The following is a 12,716-nucleotide window of genomic DNA, read 5'->3' as shown; positions in this document are numbered from 1 at the left end:
TTCTCTGACCAGTCCTCAGTAGGAAAACGCCACAGTGACCTCTGCTGGTCACTTCCTGGGTGTGTTCACCTTTTCAGGTTTCGCACAGGTGTCACACAGGTGGTGAGTCAATAAGTGGATAAGAAACAGTGGAGAGTTGCATGATGGGAGATGGTGTTTGTTCGTGTTGTACTACAGCAGCTGTAACACACGGTAGAGATACATGTTCAGAGACAGCTCTTTAAAAAATATAAACATAAAAAGTTTGAAAGTCTTTACTCTCAAAATGTTCTCATCAAACTGCAGCTGCCAGGGGAAAAAACAACCCTAAAAACTACAATATTTATCATTTATATATTCATAGTACAAAACATATTTACAATGTAACACATAATTGCAGTAAAATATATATATTTACAGTATATTACATATTTATAATATATATTTACAATACAATATATGAAAAGTAAAATATATGTATATTGTATATTTACAGTATGTGATATATCTACAGTACAACATATGTTATATATTAACAGTGACAACATATTGTCAATGTGATACAGTGTCACTGACATGTTGACATTCAGCTCAGTCTCTGAGCCTCTGACCAATTAGCAGGAGGTGCCTGGCTGGCTACAAGCTGATTGGTCGCTGTCTCTGAAGCCATCAGAGGTAATCTGATATTGGATGGTGGCGTCCGCATGACTTGGAGATTTAAACACAGTTGCCAGTCGCTGTGACCCCGACCACTGTAGGAGGAGCCTGATGGTGGGGGCATGGCCCCAACTCTCCCCGAGTGCAGGGACCAGCTGCGATTGGTTGCCCCGCAGCCGCGTGGTCATCTGGTTGGTGAGCACGACAGCGACTAGGTGTCTGGTTGCGATGGCAGCTAGCTGCTGGGCGAGGCCGTAGAGGACTCGTGTCCTCTGTGACAAGTCTTCAAACCGTCTGAAGGGAAGAGCCACACTGTCAATGACCAGGAGGCGAGCTTTTGGATGACCTGTCAGGAAGTCAGGCAGCAGGTGAAGCTCGGCTAGCAGTTCCACGTAGTCATGACAACGCACCTGAGGGACAGATGGCCAATCAGAATTAGTCATATTTACACCTGGGTTACTTCTGTTGCCCTGACAACCTGTTATCATTACCAGGAAGATGTTGGATAGGATCGTCTCCACCGTGAAAGTTGTCATGGCGACGCGCTGCTCCTCATCTTCCACCAATAAGGAGCAATGTCTGACGGCAGCGGCGGCCACGTCGACGACCCTCTGCAGCAGGAAGCTGCCCTCGGTGTCGATGTATATCGCCTGACCTTCAACCCCCCCGAAACACTGAGGCACCTGAACGTCCACCACCAACTGAAGGCTGATCATCAACACATGACCGCTGACATTATCAACATTGGAACAATGCCATATGTCATACTGATATTTAAGGTTTATTGACTGATTCTCAACATCAACTCATTGATTAACACACATGAAAACATTCCACCTTAAAAACACATAAACAAAGTGACCACCATGATCACATGACCAGAACAGCTGAGGATAAACCATAAATAAACAGCAGTGACTGAGTGACTGTCTCTGAAAAAAGATGAAAATCCATTTAGTTTTTTGATGTACAGAACTCTGCACGTGCATGTTTGTGTTTGTGTGTGTGTGTCCATGTGTCTGACCAGAGTTGTGTTTTTCCGACTCCCGGCGTTCCACAGATTTCCGTTGACTTCCCGACAGGAACTCCGCCTCCGAGAGCGGCGTCCAGGTGAGAGGAGAAGGTCACGATGCTCCTCAACTCCCCCTCCTTCTGCAGGAGCTCCAGAGCACTCATAGAGGCTCCTCCTCCTCCGTCGCTCCTCACGGCCTGCAGCACCTCCAGCGCCTCCTGCTGGGACAGACCAGCCTCTGCAACAGAAAAAAAACAAAACATGCTCCATTTAACAGACTGGTCATGTAATAATAAAATTAATTTCAATTTAATAATAAATTATTGATTCAATTGTATTTTAATCTAATAAAAAACACAAATTTAGTAATACACAATTCATTTATATATTTATTATATATAGTATAATTATATGAATTATATTTATTATTAGTTTTAATATAACAACAAATGATTCAGACTTTGTATGAAAAGTGCCATACAAATAAACAATGAAATATAAAGTACAGAATAAAATGTATTTTAAAAAACGTACCCACCAACCTTCCAGCCACCCCATCAACACACAAAATGAAAAACAATATTAACAGGAAGTGAGATAATCCTGTCGTAAATCTAGTGAATTTAAAATGAGTAAACACCAAAGGCAGCTAAATAAAGAAGGATACAATGATAAAGATAAATAGGAAAAGACTAAAAGAGGTGAGAAAAAGACAATAAACTGCTAATAGAGATGTGAAAACGATGGTAGAATAAAATATACGATAATTAAAAATATGTGGAAAGATAAATGATTTATTTAATAATCAGAATCAGTGGACTAAATATAATTTTTTGACTGGAGATCAGTGAGGATACATTGAGTAAAAACGGACTCTCCTGACTGGGTTTAATGGGACGCACCTCGGCTAATATGTGGCGGGGATTGGTGAGATATCAGCGGGTAAAAAAGGGATTCTTGTGCCCGGGTTTGGAGGGACTTACCTCGGCTGAGCTGTGGTGGGCTGAGGTGCAGCAGGTCTGCAGTGACCCGAAAACCAGCAGAGGCCAGTTTCACCTTTACACCGGGACTCAGAGAAAAGCTGGAAACTGGCCGCTGCATCGTCAATCCTACTTTCAAAACAACCCGCCATGACAGGTATCCCAGCATGCCTTTCACTGCAGAGAACCAACCGGCTGACAAAACATTAACACTTCCGGTTTGGCGTTTCAAAGTTCGAGTTTTTGATATGTGTTGTTAAAAATGTCTTTATCAAAGTGTTAATAATAACATATGACAAAACTAAGTCTACATTTGAAATTTGCCTCTGAATTTAAATCATCGTAATTTTTTATGTAAGAGTTCTTGAACATATTATATATATCAATATAGATAATACATTTTCAAATAATTAATGAATAGCAAGTGAATAGTAGTGTTTCGATTAGGAAACATATTCTGTCAATCACTAATACCAACCATGTCTTTAATTTAATTGTATCGCAAAACAAACCGAAAGTTTTATTTTGAAGGTAAAACTGGAAGCAGGTTGTGGAGCAGTGTTTCGTCATTTTCATGCGACAAAGCTGCTGCGCAGTCTCACGTGCAACTGTTTGTCCACAGTGTTGACGGAGATTTAACGTTTAAAGGTGAGTTTTTATATGATTTATTTACACAGTAGAAGCGTTTTAATGCGAAAGAGGAGAAGCCGGAAGGGAATGGTGACGAAGTGATCAGCAGTGATCAGAAATGAACAAATACAGACAAGTTATTGATGACAATATTGTGGTTCGATTGAGATGGACTGCGGCTGACTTGATATGTGAGTTAAATGTAGCTGTCAAGTCGGACACCTTCTACTTCCCATTGCCGGCAACAACGACCGAGTTCAAGTGTTTTTGACATCTCAGTCTTTATCAAAGTAATGTTTCCTTCAGAGTCATAGAATAAAAAATTATAATTCTCTAATATATGCCAAATGATTTAGAAATTACAGTATTGACTTTATGTCTATAGGCTATGTACTTTGTCACTTTTTCTACTTGAAAAAGTTTCCCTGGTATCGTAGAATGAACTCAATAATTACGATATGTAAATTCGAATCTATGTTTTGATCTGGGGGAAAAAATCTAAACGATAAAAATACAACCTACAAGTTGTCATCCCAGTTGTTGCATCTTGAATAACACAAGTGCAGCCGTTTTGCTCCCGCAATGTTGTAATGTTGTGAAAGGTTCATGTTGTGTAGCGCCAGAGATAGTCGTACAAAGTTTTTAACTGCTTTACACAAACAGTCTGACTCTGAAGCCTCAGTCATTTACTATTATCAAATATTATTGCACAAAATCAGTCACATAAGTTGCTTTCAGAGATGTTTTTAATCCAGATACAAAACAGTCAATGATTTTTTGTGTCAGTCTGTTCAAAGTGATGAGGGAAATGAAGGGAGGAGAGGAAGAGAGGAGGAAGAAGACGACGACAACAGCTCTGAGAGAAAAGGAAGAGAGGATGACGACAGCTCAAAGAGAGGAGGAGGAGGAGGAGGAGGTGGGAGCAGCTGCAGACAAAGGTGACGATGATGAAGATGAGGAGGAGGGAGTAGCTGAAGACAGTGCTGATGATGATGATGATGAAGAGGAGGAGGAGGAGGAGGAGGAGGAGGAGGGAGCAGCTGCAGACAGAGGTGATGAAGATGAGGAGAAGGAGGACACAGCTGCAGACAGAGGAGATGAAGATGGTGGGATGAAGAAGCCCAAACAGAAAGTCTGTCAGTTGCTTCCAGGAATCATCTACGTGGGTCACATTCCTCCGAGGCTCCGCCCCAAACACCTGAGGAACATGCTGTCCGTGTATGGAGAGATCGGAAGAGTATTTCTGCAACCTGAAGGTTCACACACTACTGCAGTACAAGTACACACAAATACACATATACTGCACCTGAGGAACCTGCCGTCTGTGTATGGAGAAATTGGAAGGGTACCGGGTACCCACACATTGGGAGGCACATGTGTCCACATTAGGAGCCAGCCTCAGACACCCTTTTCACACGTTTGAGTGTGGGCGGAGTCTGAGACAGATGTTGACAGCTGAATGGCGTTTAGATTGTTATCAGCATTTTGTGCCTGATCATCTTGACGATCTGATCACTGATGTTTTGATCCCTCAGATAGTCAGGTGAGGAAGAGGAAGAAGAAGTCTGGTTTGAGGAGGTGTGACTTCACTGAAGGATGGGTGGAGTTCCGAGATAAACGAGTGGCAAAGAAAGTGGCGGCGTCTCTCCACAACACACAAATGGGAACCAGGAAACGCCAAAGCTTCTCCTCTGACCTCTGGTGCATCAAGGTAAAGTCTGCCCCTCAACATGTGACATCACTCTGACATTACGTGTCCACATGTGACATCATGCTGAAGTATTTTATTTTATCATACTATAATTCTAGGAATCTGTGCCTTTACATAGCCATTTCTGGCTGAAATGTAGTGACATCATGCACTGCCCTTTGAGCTGCTCTGCTTTTCAGCCAATCAGCATTCACAAAGCACTTTCAGCAGGAAAATGCTAATTCATGTTTAGAATGGGTTCAGGCTACCGTGCACTACATTAGTTAATGTAAGAGACAGTGAGACACTGAGACCAATCTAACTGTTGGTCTGTGGGTCTGTTGACCTGTCTGTGTCTGTAGTACCTGCACAGGTTCCAGTGGACTCACCTGAGCGAGCGGCTGGCCTATGAGCAGACGGTTCAGCAGCAGAGACTCAGGACTGAAGTTTCTCAGGCGAAGAGAGAAACAAACTTTTACCTGAACAATGTGGAGAGAAGTTCTCACATGGACGACACAAAGAGGAAGAGGCGGAGAGACGGACAACAGGTAAATGACCGGAACAGGTGGAGTCACACTCAACATCACAGGTTTGATCTAAAGCTTTATTTGTCATCATCAGGTGGACGAGAAAACATGGGACTTCACTCAGCGTCAGACGGAGGACGAGATCCAGATGAAGAAGAAGAAGAAGAGAGACGTTACCCAGAAGCATCTCGACAAGGCCCGTCTCATACAGCAGAAGAGCCAATCAAACGTCTCCCTCCTGACCAAGATTTTCAACTCCAACCAGTCAGCGTGATGGTAGAGAGGCAGCTGATTGGCTGTTTGACAGGACTGTTTCTGTAGAAACAGTTGGCAGATGAACTGGTATTGACATACCCACCTTCGCCAGCCAATCGCAGGTCAGTCTGAGCTGTGGGGTGGAGCCATGAAGCAGCCAGCTGATCTGATTGATTGATTGATTGATTGATTGCAAATCCTTTATGAAGATGACATTTTATCTCAAACTAAACTTTATAGAAAGTTCTTGCATTCATTCATTGAAATAGATACAGAGTTATCCCAACACACCACCACCCAGAATTCTGTAATAAACTGGAGCTCGTTAACTCTTCTTTCTTTTACGAGCTCATTAGAACTTGTGTTTTTCAGTTTAACTATTATCTTTGTAATAAAAATTACATAAATTACTGACCATGGGTTCATATTTAAATAAAGGTTAATGGGTTCATATGTAAATAGAAGTTAATGAGTAAAGGGGTTCAAGTAAATTGGTTCATTTTCACTAGATCACTATTGAAGGGAACTGTTTTATTGAAGACCAACGGAAACCACGGGGACGTTCCTCTTTTTTTAATGTTACGTCATGTTCTGAGCAAGTGGCAACCCACCTCTTCCTGATTTTATGACATTCTATAACTAAAGAAAAAGTATGTAAAAGAAGTAGTGGATGAAAAATTTGCGTGGAAATACCATATTGAGTTTGTTGGTATTTTGAGTAGAGTAAATCATTGCTGCAGTTTAACTTTTTATTATACTTTAATTTATCCTTATATTATGTGCTGTAACACTTTGTGGGCTGCCACTGGTCCCACTTTTGTCAATAAGTTTTTTGCACACCCCCTTCATCTACTCCTCTTTTCAGAAAATACGAACTTCTATCAATTTTTTGTGAATATTTACCAGACTTGTGTGATTTAAATATATAGACCTAACTCAAGACTTGCCTAGAGCTTTCAATCATATAATACAAGATACTCATCCATATTTTGTCGGACTTCCCTAAATAAGTACACTTGAAATCACTACAATCAACATCTACATTATCATCATTCAAAATAACATCTGAAAAAATCTCTAATTAACAACGTTTTCTGACATTTCTTTGATCTCATTTGCTGCATTTTCACTGCAGGACCTTTTTTCAGGTACTAGGAACCTTTGCCAGAACCATGTACAGGGACCAGGGTCTAAATTAAGTTCTGGGGAGAACTTTTTGCCCCCAAAAATCCCCAGCTCAAGGGGTGGTACTTTATAAAAGTACAGGAACCTTTGGGAAGGGGCATGCAACACTGAATTGCCTGATTGGTCGAGTTCTCAAGAGTTTTAATTTCAGTCACACAATCTCTACAATAGCTGGTAAAATGTTTCCTTACCTCAAGTTTAGCAATTCAGGTTTTTGGAGTTTGCTTTGTCACTCGTAATTGTCTCTCTTCTGATCAACAGTGGCATGATTTGAATCTGATCTGATTAATACATAACATACATTCATTGTTGTTGTGTTGTCCTTTGCATTACTGCTGCCTGGTGGACTGGAGTGGAACCGCTTGCTGTAGCCATTGAAATCTTTTGCCTTGCTACTTAGTCTTTAAAATCTGATGACATTTATTTTGGGGTTAATGAATTTCTGATCATTTTCAATCATCAGGGTTGATGTAAATGTGTTACCTGTGACTCTCTATTGTCACTCTCAGTAGTACAGAACAGTTGAACACTCTGACTGCGACAGATCAGCATCTCTTATTGAAAAAAACACATCAGTCACAACCTGCAGCATCCACCTCATCAGCTCAGCTCTTAAACTTAGGCTTCTGTTCTACAACCCTACCTATGCAGGAAGCAGCAAATTCATTCACTCCTTATAACCTCCACGAGTCTGAATCTCTCCTGAAATAAGACTCCATCATCTCTGGCCTTATGCTCACCACATCACTTTGTTGTGAAATGATACAATCAGAACTTGTTAAGTAAGAATTTGCCTAAGGCTAACAATGTAGCCTACTAATATGTCTGTGAAATCCTAATTTTGAAACATGCCACTGTTATTACTTGCATTATATACACATAATATATACTTTCATATTTTTATTTCTTATATAAATGTATATTAGAATGGTGTGTTGTGTGCCTAATTGATGCTATAACACTGGAATTTCCCATTTTGGGATCAATAAAATACATCTATCTATCTATCTAATATATTTTATATTAGCAATAATACTAATGTTTGTATGTTTACATGTTAATCTTTCAAGTGGCAGTATTAGTGCTAATAGTTGCAATGTAAGTATCTATGCCGTAATAACTTGCCCCAATGTTCGTAATTTTAAGAAGTTTTTATTGTTGGAAATCTCCTGAAGGAAAAAAGGATATTACTACCGGGTTTGGCTAATTCGTAGAGGCGGTGTCCAGACATCCTCGTGTCTGATTGGCTGCTTGTGGAGTATGCGGCCAATGATTATGCAGGTTTTTACTGAATGACAATTCAGGAAACTCCTGCTCACACCGCATGTAGCGCAAAGAAGGAGGTGTAAACACTGACACAGCTAGGTAGCCAGCAAGGTAAGATAAATAACGGTACTTAAATGTATATATCGGTTAGATAATGTGCATCTGTAAACTTTGTAACTATGAAGGGTTCGATTTGACGTCAGCGTTAAAATACGACATGCCTTTTGTTTTCTATTGTGATAAACGCACTGGTTTGGTTGTGGCTCTAATGGGAGCATCGGGCTCTCCGTCCGGCCCGCTAACGACTAGCTCGTCACAACGACTTTGGTTCGTGCGCCCCTGCGCGGGAAATCTTGTTTGTGATACATTCGCTCGAAGGCCCTTTGGGGAAGCATCCACGGCGAACCGTCGTCGCCGCGCGCGCCGGATCCACATTTTCCCACCGGAGAAAGTTGACCGATCGTCGACGGAACCGAGCTCCTCGGTCGTGATCGTCCGGTGGCATGCTAGCGAGCGCTAGCTAGCGAGCGCAAGTGTCCCGCGAGTGCGCAGACGAATCGACGGGACTAGGCCAGCGCTAGCGAAGCTCCAACCTCTGGCATTTGCTTCTGTTTTGCACAACAGCGGGTCGAGGTGAGACTTTCTGTTTCACCCATTAAGAAAACGCGGTCACCAGACGCGTAATTCGAACTGAGCCACGTCAATAGCGGCTCGTCTCTGGGCTTGTGTTCCAGCAGAGGTGTGATCAACAGTGGACGACGAGCTGTGACTGCCCTCTGGAGTTAGCTCTCCGAGTTAGCACACAATCCCCGACGTGCTTTCATGACCATGTATGATGTAGTCAACGGCGTGTGGCTTTATATCAGACCAGGTTAGGGCAGAGACGAGTTAACTCCGCCGGTGTGAACGACTGGTTGGAGACGATCACAGGGTTGCGATGTGAAATGGATAGTGATTACACATTATGTAAACATATATGGTTATAATAAGCATTAGAATCAACAAGTTAGCCTCGATAAAAAAAGAAAGGTGTCGCTGCCTCGCGTTGTGATCCTACGTCATCATGTGAGCTCTCACGAGAAGGACTTTGATCGTTGATTCACTCACTCCTCCTGACTTCATGTCTTTTGCACCATCAGCAAACAAGAAGTTTGGCCTCTGGTGATCACAGCATGATTCCTTTGAGGAAATCGTGTAAGTTAGTTTTAGTTAGTTAGATGTAGCCCATTTGCCGATTCATAATAGATGACACCACTGGAGAAAAACTAGTGCATATTGTTTGTAGATCCTCCCTGTAGTCGTTATGCTAGTCTGCCCTCTCCATTACCGGTGTGTGACCCTAACCCAGGAAACTGGTGTTAAAATCATTCTAAACAAATTACTTGTATGGTCCCCAAGAGACACTTTGATGGCCCCCACACAAGATGCTTTACTTGGTTGTGTCCATGATCAGGTCGTTCCTGATGGCACTCTGTTCGTGCCACATTCTGATCCCTGGCCGCAGCACAAAAACCAGCACACCAGCTGCTCTTCCACTGATTGACGCTGGTTGTAAACGGCTGCATCTCCCAAAGTGATCCAACAGATTTTCACACCAAATGTGACAAATGGTATAATATGGAATGAATATTAGTGGTAGAGCCAAAATGTGTGTTATAGCCGTGTGTTTTTAAGTAGTCTAATAGTCTAATCGGATTTAGCTACCAGTGATAAGAATAATATTTTGGGACAAATTATTTTAGGGTTTAATGTCATCATAAGCAGATACATTCTTTGTGAGACCACTTGCTGGTCTTCATTTGAACCAAAATATAGATTATGTAAACAACCTAAACTGGTTTCTCCCAGTAACTGCTGAATTAAGTCTACAGAAATTCCCCAAACTGTTAAACTTTCAAATGAAGGTGGTGCACACCATAACGAATCCCACGTGTGAGTTCACAATAGCATGGTGAACATTCTATTTTTTAAGCTGCTTTGTCGTCTGATATGCATTATGTTTTTGTTTAGGAAAATGGAGATGAACAGCAACAGCGAGTGCTTTGGATGTGGCCGCTCCGGGCATTGGATCAAGCATTGTCCTAATGCCAGTGGTTCACGTGGACGTGGCAGTGTCAGGGGCCGGGGACGATCCAAGGGTACTATAAACTTGGAGGCCACACCCAGCACAAGATTAATATTAAAAAATACCTGTGCTGCACATACCTTTTATTATATTATATCACTTTACATGTTATTACTTTTTCGCATTAGTTTTTAGATTACTTGACCTGTACTTTTCTTTTATATCAATCTGTCTGTGTCATTACAGAGTTGTTCTGCTATCGTTGTGGAGAACAAGGACACATGGCCAGGGAGTGTGACCAAACTGAGGATGGTGTGCATTCCAATTCTGTTTCTTCTCATTCATTTGGTTGGTGTGAAGTGGTATTTGATAAAACATTTTCAGAGGTATTGAAAAGCATTAGAGTGCCAATGCATTCCCTGTACACGCGTTGTATACGTCATTGCTTGGGATGGGTACCAACAAGCATGGGGCTAAATTTTAAAGAGCATTGTATCAATTAGCTCTGATGTTTCTACTGAGAAATAAAGAAAATAGACTTCCTATTTATTTTGCTACAGAAGTTGTCTTGCATATATTATCTCAACTCAATTTCTGATGAAAACCCACCTATGATGCATTATGCCATTCCCAAACCAGGTGAGGTATCTCTCTCTGAGGTTGTAAATGAGGGGTAGCTCTTTCACTCACATGTACATGCAGAGAGGCAGCAGGAAAGGAAAGTCTTGCTATGTTTTACTTCAAAGTAAAGAATGAGAGATATTGATTATTATCAATGTAGCAACATATTTTATTTGTTGCTGTATGAAGAACAAAATGTAAAATCTAGCGCTCTGACCAGAGCGCTTTTATCTGTTACCGAATGGTCTTGTTGAATCTTGGAACATGAATGTTTCATTTTCCTTCATTGTTTTATGCTTTTTCTACTAATAATCCAAAAAGCGAAAAGAGTACTCTTTAATTACCAGGTTGATAACTGTAAAAATCTAGACATTACCCATCCCAAGTGACTGCAATGCTTCCGCAGGTTTATTAAATGTAATTGAATGTATTGGTAGCCAAACCACATTGTCTACTAAACTTAACAGTAAAGCACTTTTGACTAACTGTCTTGAATTGTATTCCTGTTTACAGCATGCTACAACTGCCGCGGCACTGGCCACGTTTTCCGGGACTGCAAGGAGCCCAGAAAGGAGAGAGAGCAGCTCTGCTACACCTGCGGCAAAGCTGGTCACGTGGCCCGAGAGTGTGACCATGCCAACGAGCAGAAATGCTACTCCTGCGGTGGGTTTGGCCACATCCAGAAACTTTGCGATAAGGTGAAATGTTACAGGTGAGTGTTGACTTTTCTTTCTTCCTAGCTCAGTATTGTGGCCAGTGTTGCCTGACATTCTGTACAACATATTTTTCTTAATTGTCTCTCTCTGAAGAAACTTAACGCCCTGTCTCTCCCCTAGGTGTGGCGAGATTGGTCACGTCGCCGTGAACTGTGGTAAAGGTAGCGAGACCAACTGCTACAACTGCGGAAAGGCAGGCCACGTGGCAAAAGAGTGCACCATTGAAGCCACAGCATAATCAGTGCCCTCTGTTGCCCCTCCTTTTTTCAGATTGATGGTTGGTTGTATTATTTTCTCTGAATCCTCTTCACTGGCCAAAAGTTGGCTAACAGAGGCTAGTCCCAGGCCAGTGAGCCTCTCGACATGTAATACAATGAAAGGGGTGAAAAAAAAATCTTTCTGCATTCAATACAAAAATGTTTTAGTTTGGTAGCGGTGTTATGTATAATGCTTTGTTAAAGAACCCCCTTTCCAAGCCACTGGTGATCAGAGATGAATAAAATGGGACTACACATATGGGCATCTATAGGACCTCTGAGCTTGTGGAAGTGAGTCTCAGTAAAATGAGACAGCAGAAGGGAGTAAATAGAAACCGAACTTCCATGTATGGTTATTTTGGTTTGTTTTAGTGGGATATGAGTTCGCCCAGAGAGTATGACATGGAATCAGTTCATAACATGATGCATTGCAGCCCACCATGCAGCTAAGCGGGCGATAACAAACTACATGTTATATTACTAAGATATAAACATTTTGGAGGTAATAAAAGAAACATGTTCTTTTATAGAAATCTGTTTACAATTTAAATATCACTTAATAGTCCAAGGTAGACTTTTCCTTTTAAAATGGCTTTGGAATTATTCTTATTTTTACCTTGGCAAAATTAACATCAAGAACAGTTGTCGGAACAGAATTAGGAGATATTTGGGAATGAAAAATGTTTTCACAGAAATCAAAATGTTATTTTTGTACAATATCACTTAGACTACTGTATAAATACCATTTGCTTGTACTCAGTTTTTAAGTCGGAAGGAAAGTGCAACTGAAGTCCTAGAAAATAGAAATGTTTTAAACTATCAATAAAGCTGGAGGAGCACGGGGAGGACTTGTCGTCTGATTTTGAGACCAACATA

General features: G+C 41.4%; 3 protein-coding genes across 5 annotated transcripts; 2 read left to right on the top strand and 1 right to left on the bottom strand.

The window, feature by feature from the left end:
- Positions 1-380: 380 nt before the first annotated feature.
- rad51c (RAD51 paralog C) lies at positions 381-2,794 on the bottom strand. Its single transcript, XM_035645231.2, has 4 exons — positions 2,632-2,794; positions 1,661-1,886; positions 1,128-1,344; positions 381-1,046 (listed from the first exon to the last, which is right to left on the bottom strand). Exons 1-4 carry the CDS (start codon positions 2,747-2,749, stop codon positions 594-596), a joined length of 1,014 nt encoding a protein of 337 aa, XP_035501124.2. The 5' UTR covers positions 2,750-2,794; the 3' UTR covers positions 381-593.
- Positions 2,795-4,231: 1,437 nt separating this feature from the next.
- abt1 (activator of basal transcription 1) lies at positions 4,232-7,222 on the top strand. Its single transcript, XM_035644423.2, has 4 exons — positions 4,232-4,514; positions 4,794-4,969; positions 5,311-5,496; positions 5,570-7,222. The coding sequence occupies exons 1-4, from the start codon at positions 4,370-4,372 to the stop codon at positions 5,747-5,749; spliced, it is 687 nt and encodes a 228-aa protein (XP_035500316.2). The 5' UTR covers positions 4,232-4,369; the 3' UTR covers positions 5,750-7,222.
- A 922-nt stretch (positions 7,223-8,144) lies between these two features.
- Positions 8,145-12,685, top strand: cnbpa (CCHC-type zinc finger, nucleic acid binding protein a). 3 transcript variants are annotated; one of them, XM_035645233.2, is made up of 5 exons: positions 8,145-8,292; positions 10,192-10,319; positions 10,493-10,594; positions 11,381-11,579; positions 11,704-12,685. In XM_035645233.2, exons 2-5 carry the CDS (start codon positions 10,196-10,198, stop codon positions 11,819-11,821), a joined length of 543 nt encoding a protein of 180 aa, XP_035501126.1. In that variant the 5' UTR covers positions 8,145-8,292; positions 10,192-10,195; the 3' UTR covers positions 11,822-12,685. The 3 variants fall into 3 exon arrangements, with proteins under 3 accessions (XP_035501126.1, XP_035501129.1, XP_035501127.1); XM_035645236.2 differs by having other exon boundaries at positions 8,146-8,292; positions 10,493-10,558; XM_035645234.2 differs by lacking the exon at positions 8,145-8,292 and adding an exon at positions 8,503-8,814.
- The last annotated feature ends 31 nt before the right edge of the window (positions 12,686-12,716 follow it).

This window comes from Scophthalmus maximus, chromosome 3, assembly GCF_022379125.1.
Source record: "Scophthalmus maximus strain ysfricsl-2021 chromosome 3, ASM2237912v1, whole genome shotgun sequence".
Taxonomy (NCBI): Eukaryota; Metazoa; Chordata; class Actinopteri; order Pleuronectiformes; family Scophthalmidae; genus Scophthalmus; species Scophthalmus maximus.
Note: the sequence above shows the minus strand (reverse complement) of the source record. Positions and strands in the feature narration are given on the sequence as shown.

Excerpts from the sequence above, each read along its gene's own strand:
- rad51c (XM_035645231.2), bottom strand. The coding sequence starts at position 2,749 with ATGCAGCGGCCAGTTTCCAGCTTTTCTCTGAGTCCCGGTGTAAAGGTG. Across the intron at positions 1,345-1,660 it reads GTCGGAAAAACACAACTCTG|CCTTCAGTTGGTGGTGGACG; the intron begins GTCAGACACATG and ends GTTGATGATCAG. Across the intron at positions 1,047-1,127 it reads TCCTATCCAACATCTTCCTG|GTGCGTTGTCATGACTACGT; the intron begins GTAATGATAACA and ends TCTGTCCCTCAG.
- cnbpa (XM_035645233.2), top strand. The coding sequence starts at position 10,196 with ATGGAGATGAACAGCAACAGCGAGTGCTTTGGATGTGGCCGCTCCGGG. Across the intron at positions 10,320-10,492 it reads GGGCCGGGGACGATCCAAGG|AGTTGTTCTGCTATCGTTGT; the intron begins GTACTATAAACT and ends GTGTCATTACAG. Across the intron at positions 11,580-11,703 it reads GATAAGGTGAAATGTTACAG|GTGTGGCGAGATTGGTCACG; the intron begins GTGAGTGTTGAC and ends TCTCTCCCCTAG.
- abt1 (XM_035644423.2), top strand. The coding sequence starts at position 4,370 with ATGAAGAAGCCCAAACAGAAAGTCTGTCAGTTGCTTCCAGGAATCATC. Across the intron at positions 4,515-4,793 it reads AGTATTTCTGCAACCTGAAG|ATAGTCAGGTGAGGAAGAGG; the intron begins GTTCACACACTA and ends TTGATCCCTCAG. Across the intron at positions 4,970-5,310 it reads CTGACCTCTGGTGCATCAAG|TACCTGCACAGGTTCCAGTG; the intron begins GTAAAGTCTGCC and ends CTGTGTCTGTAG.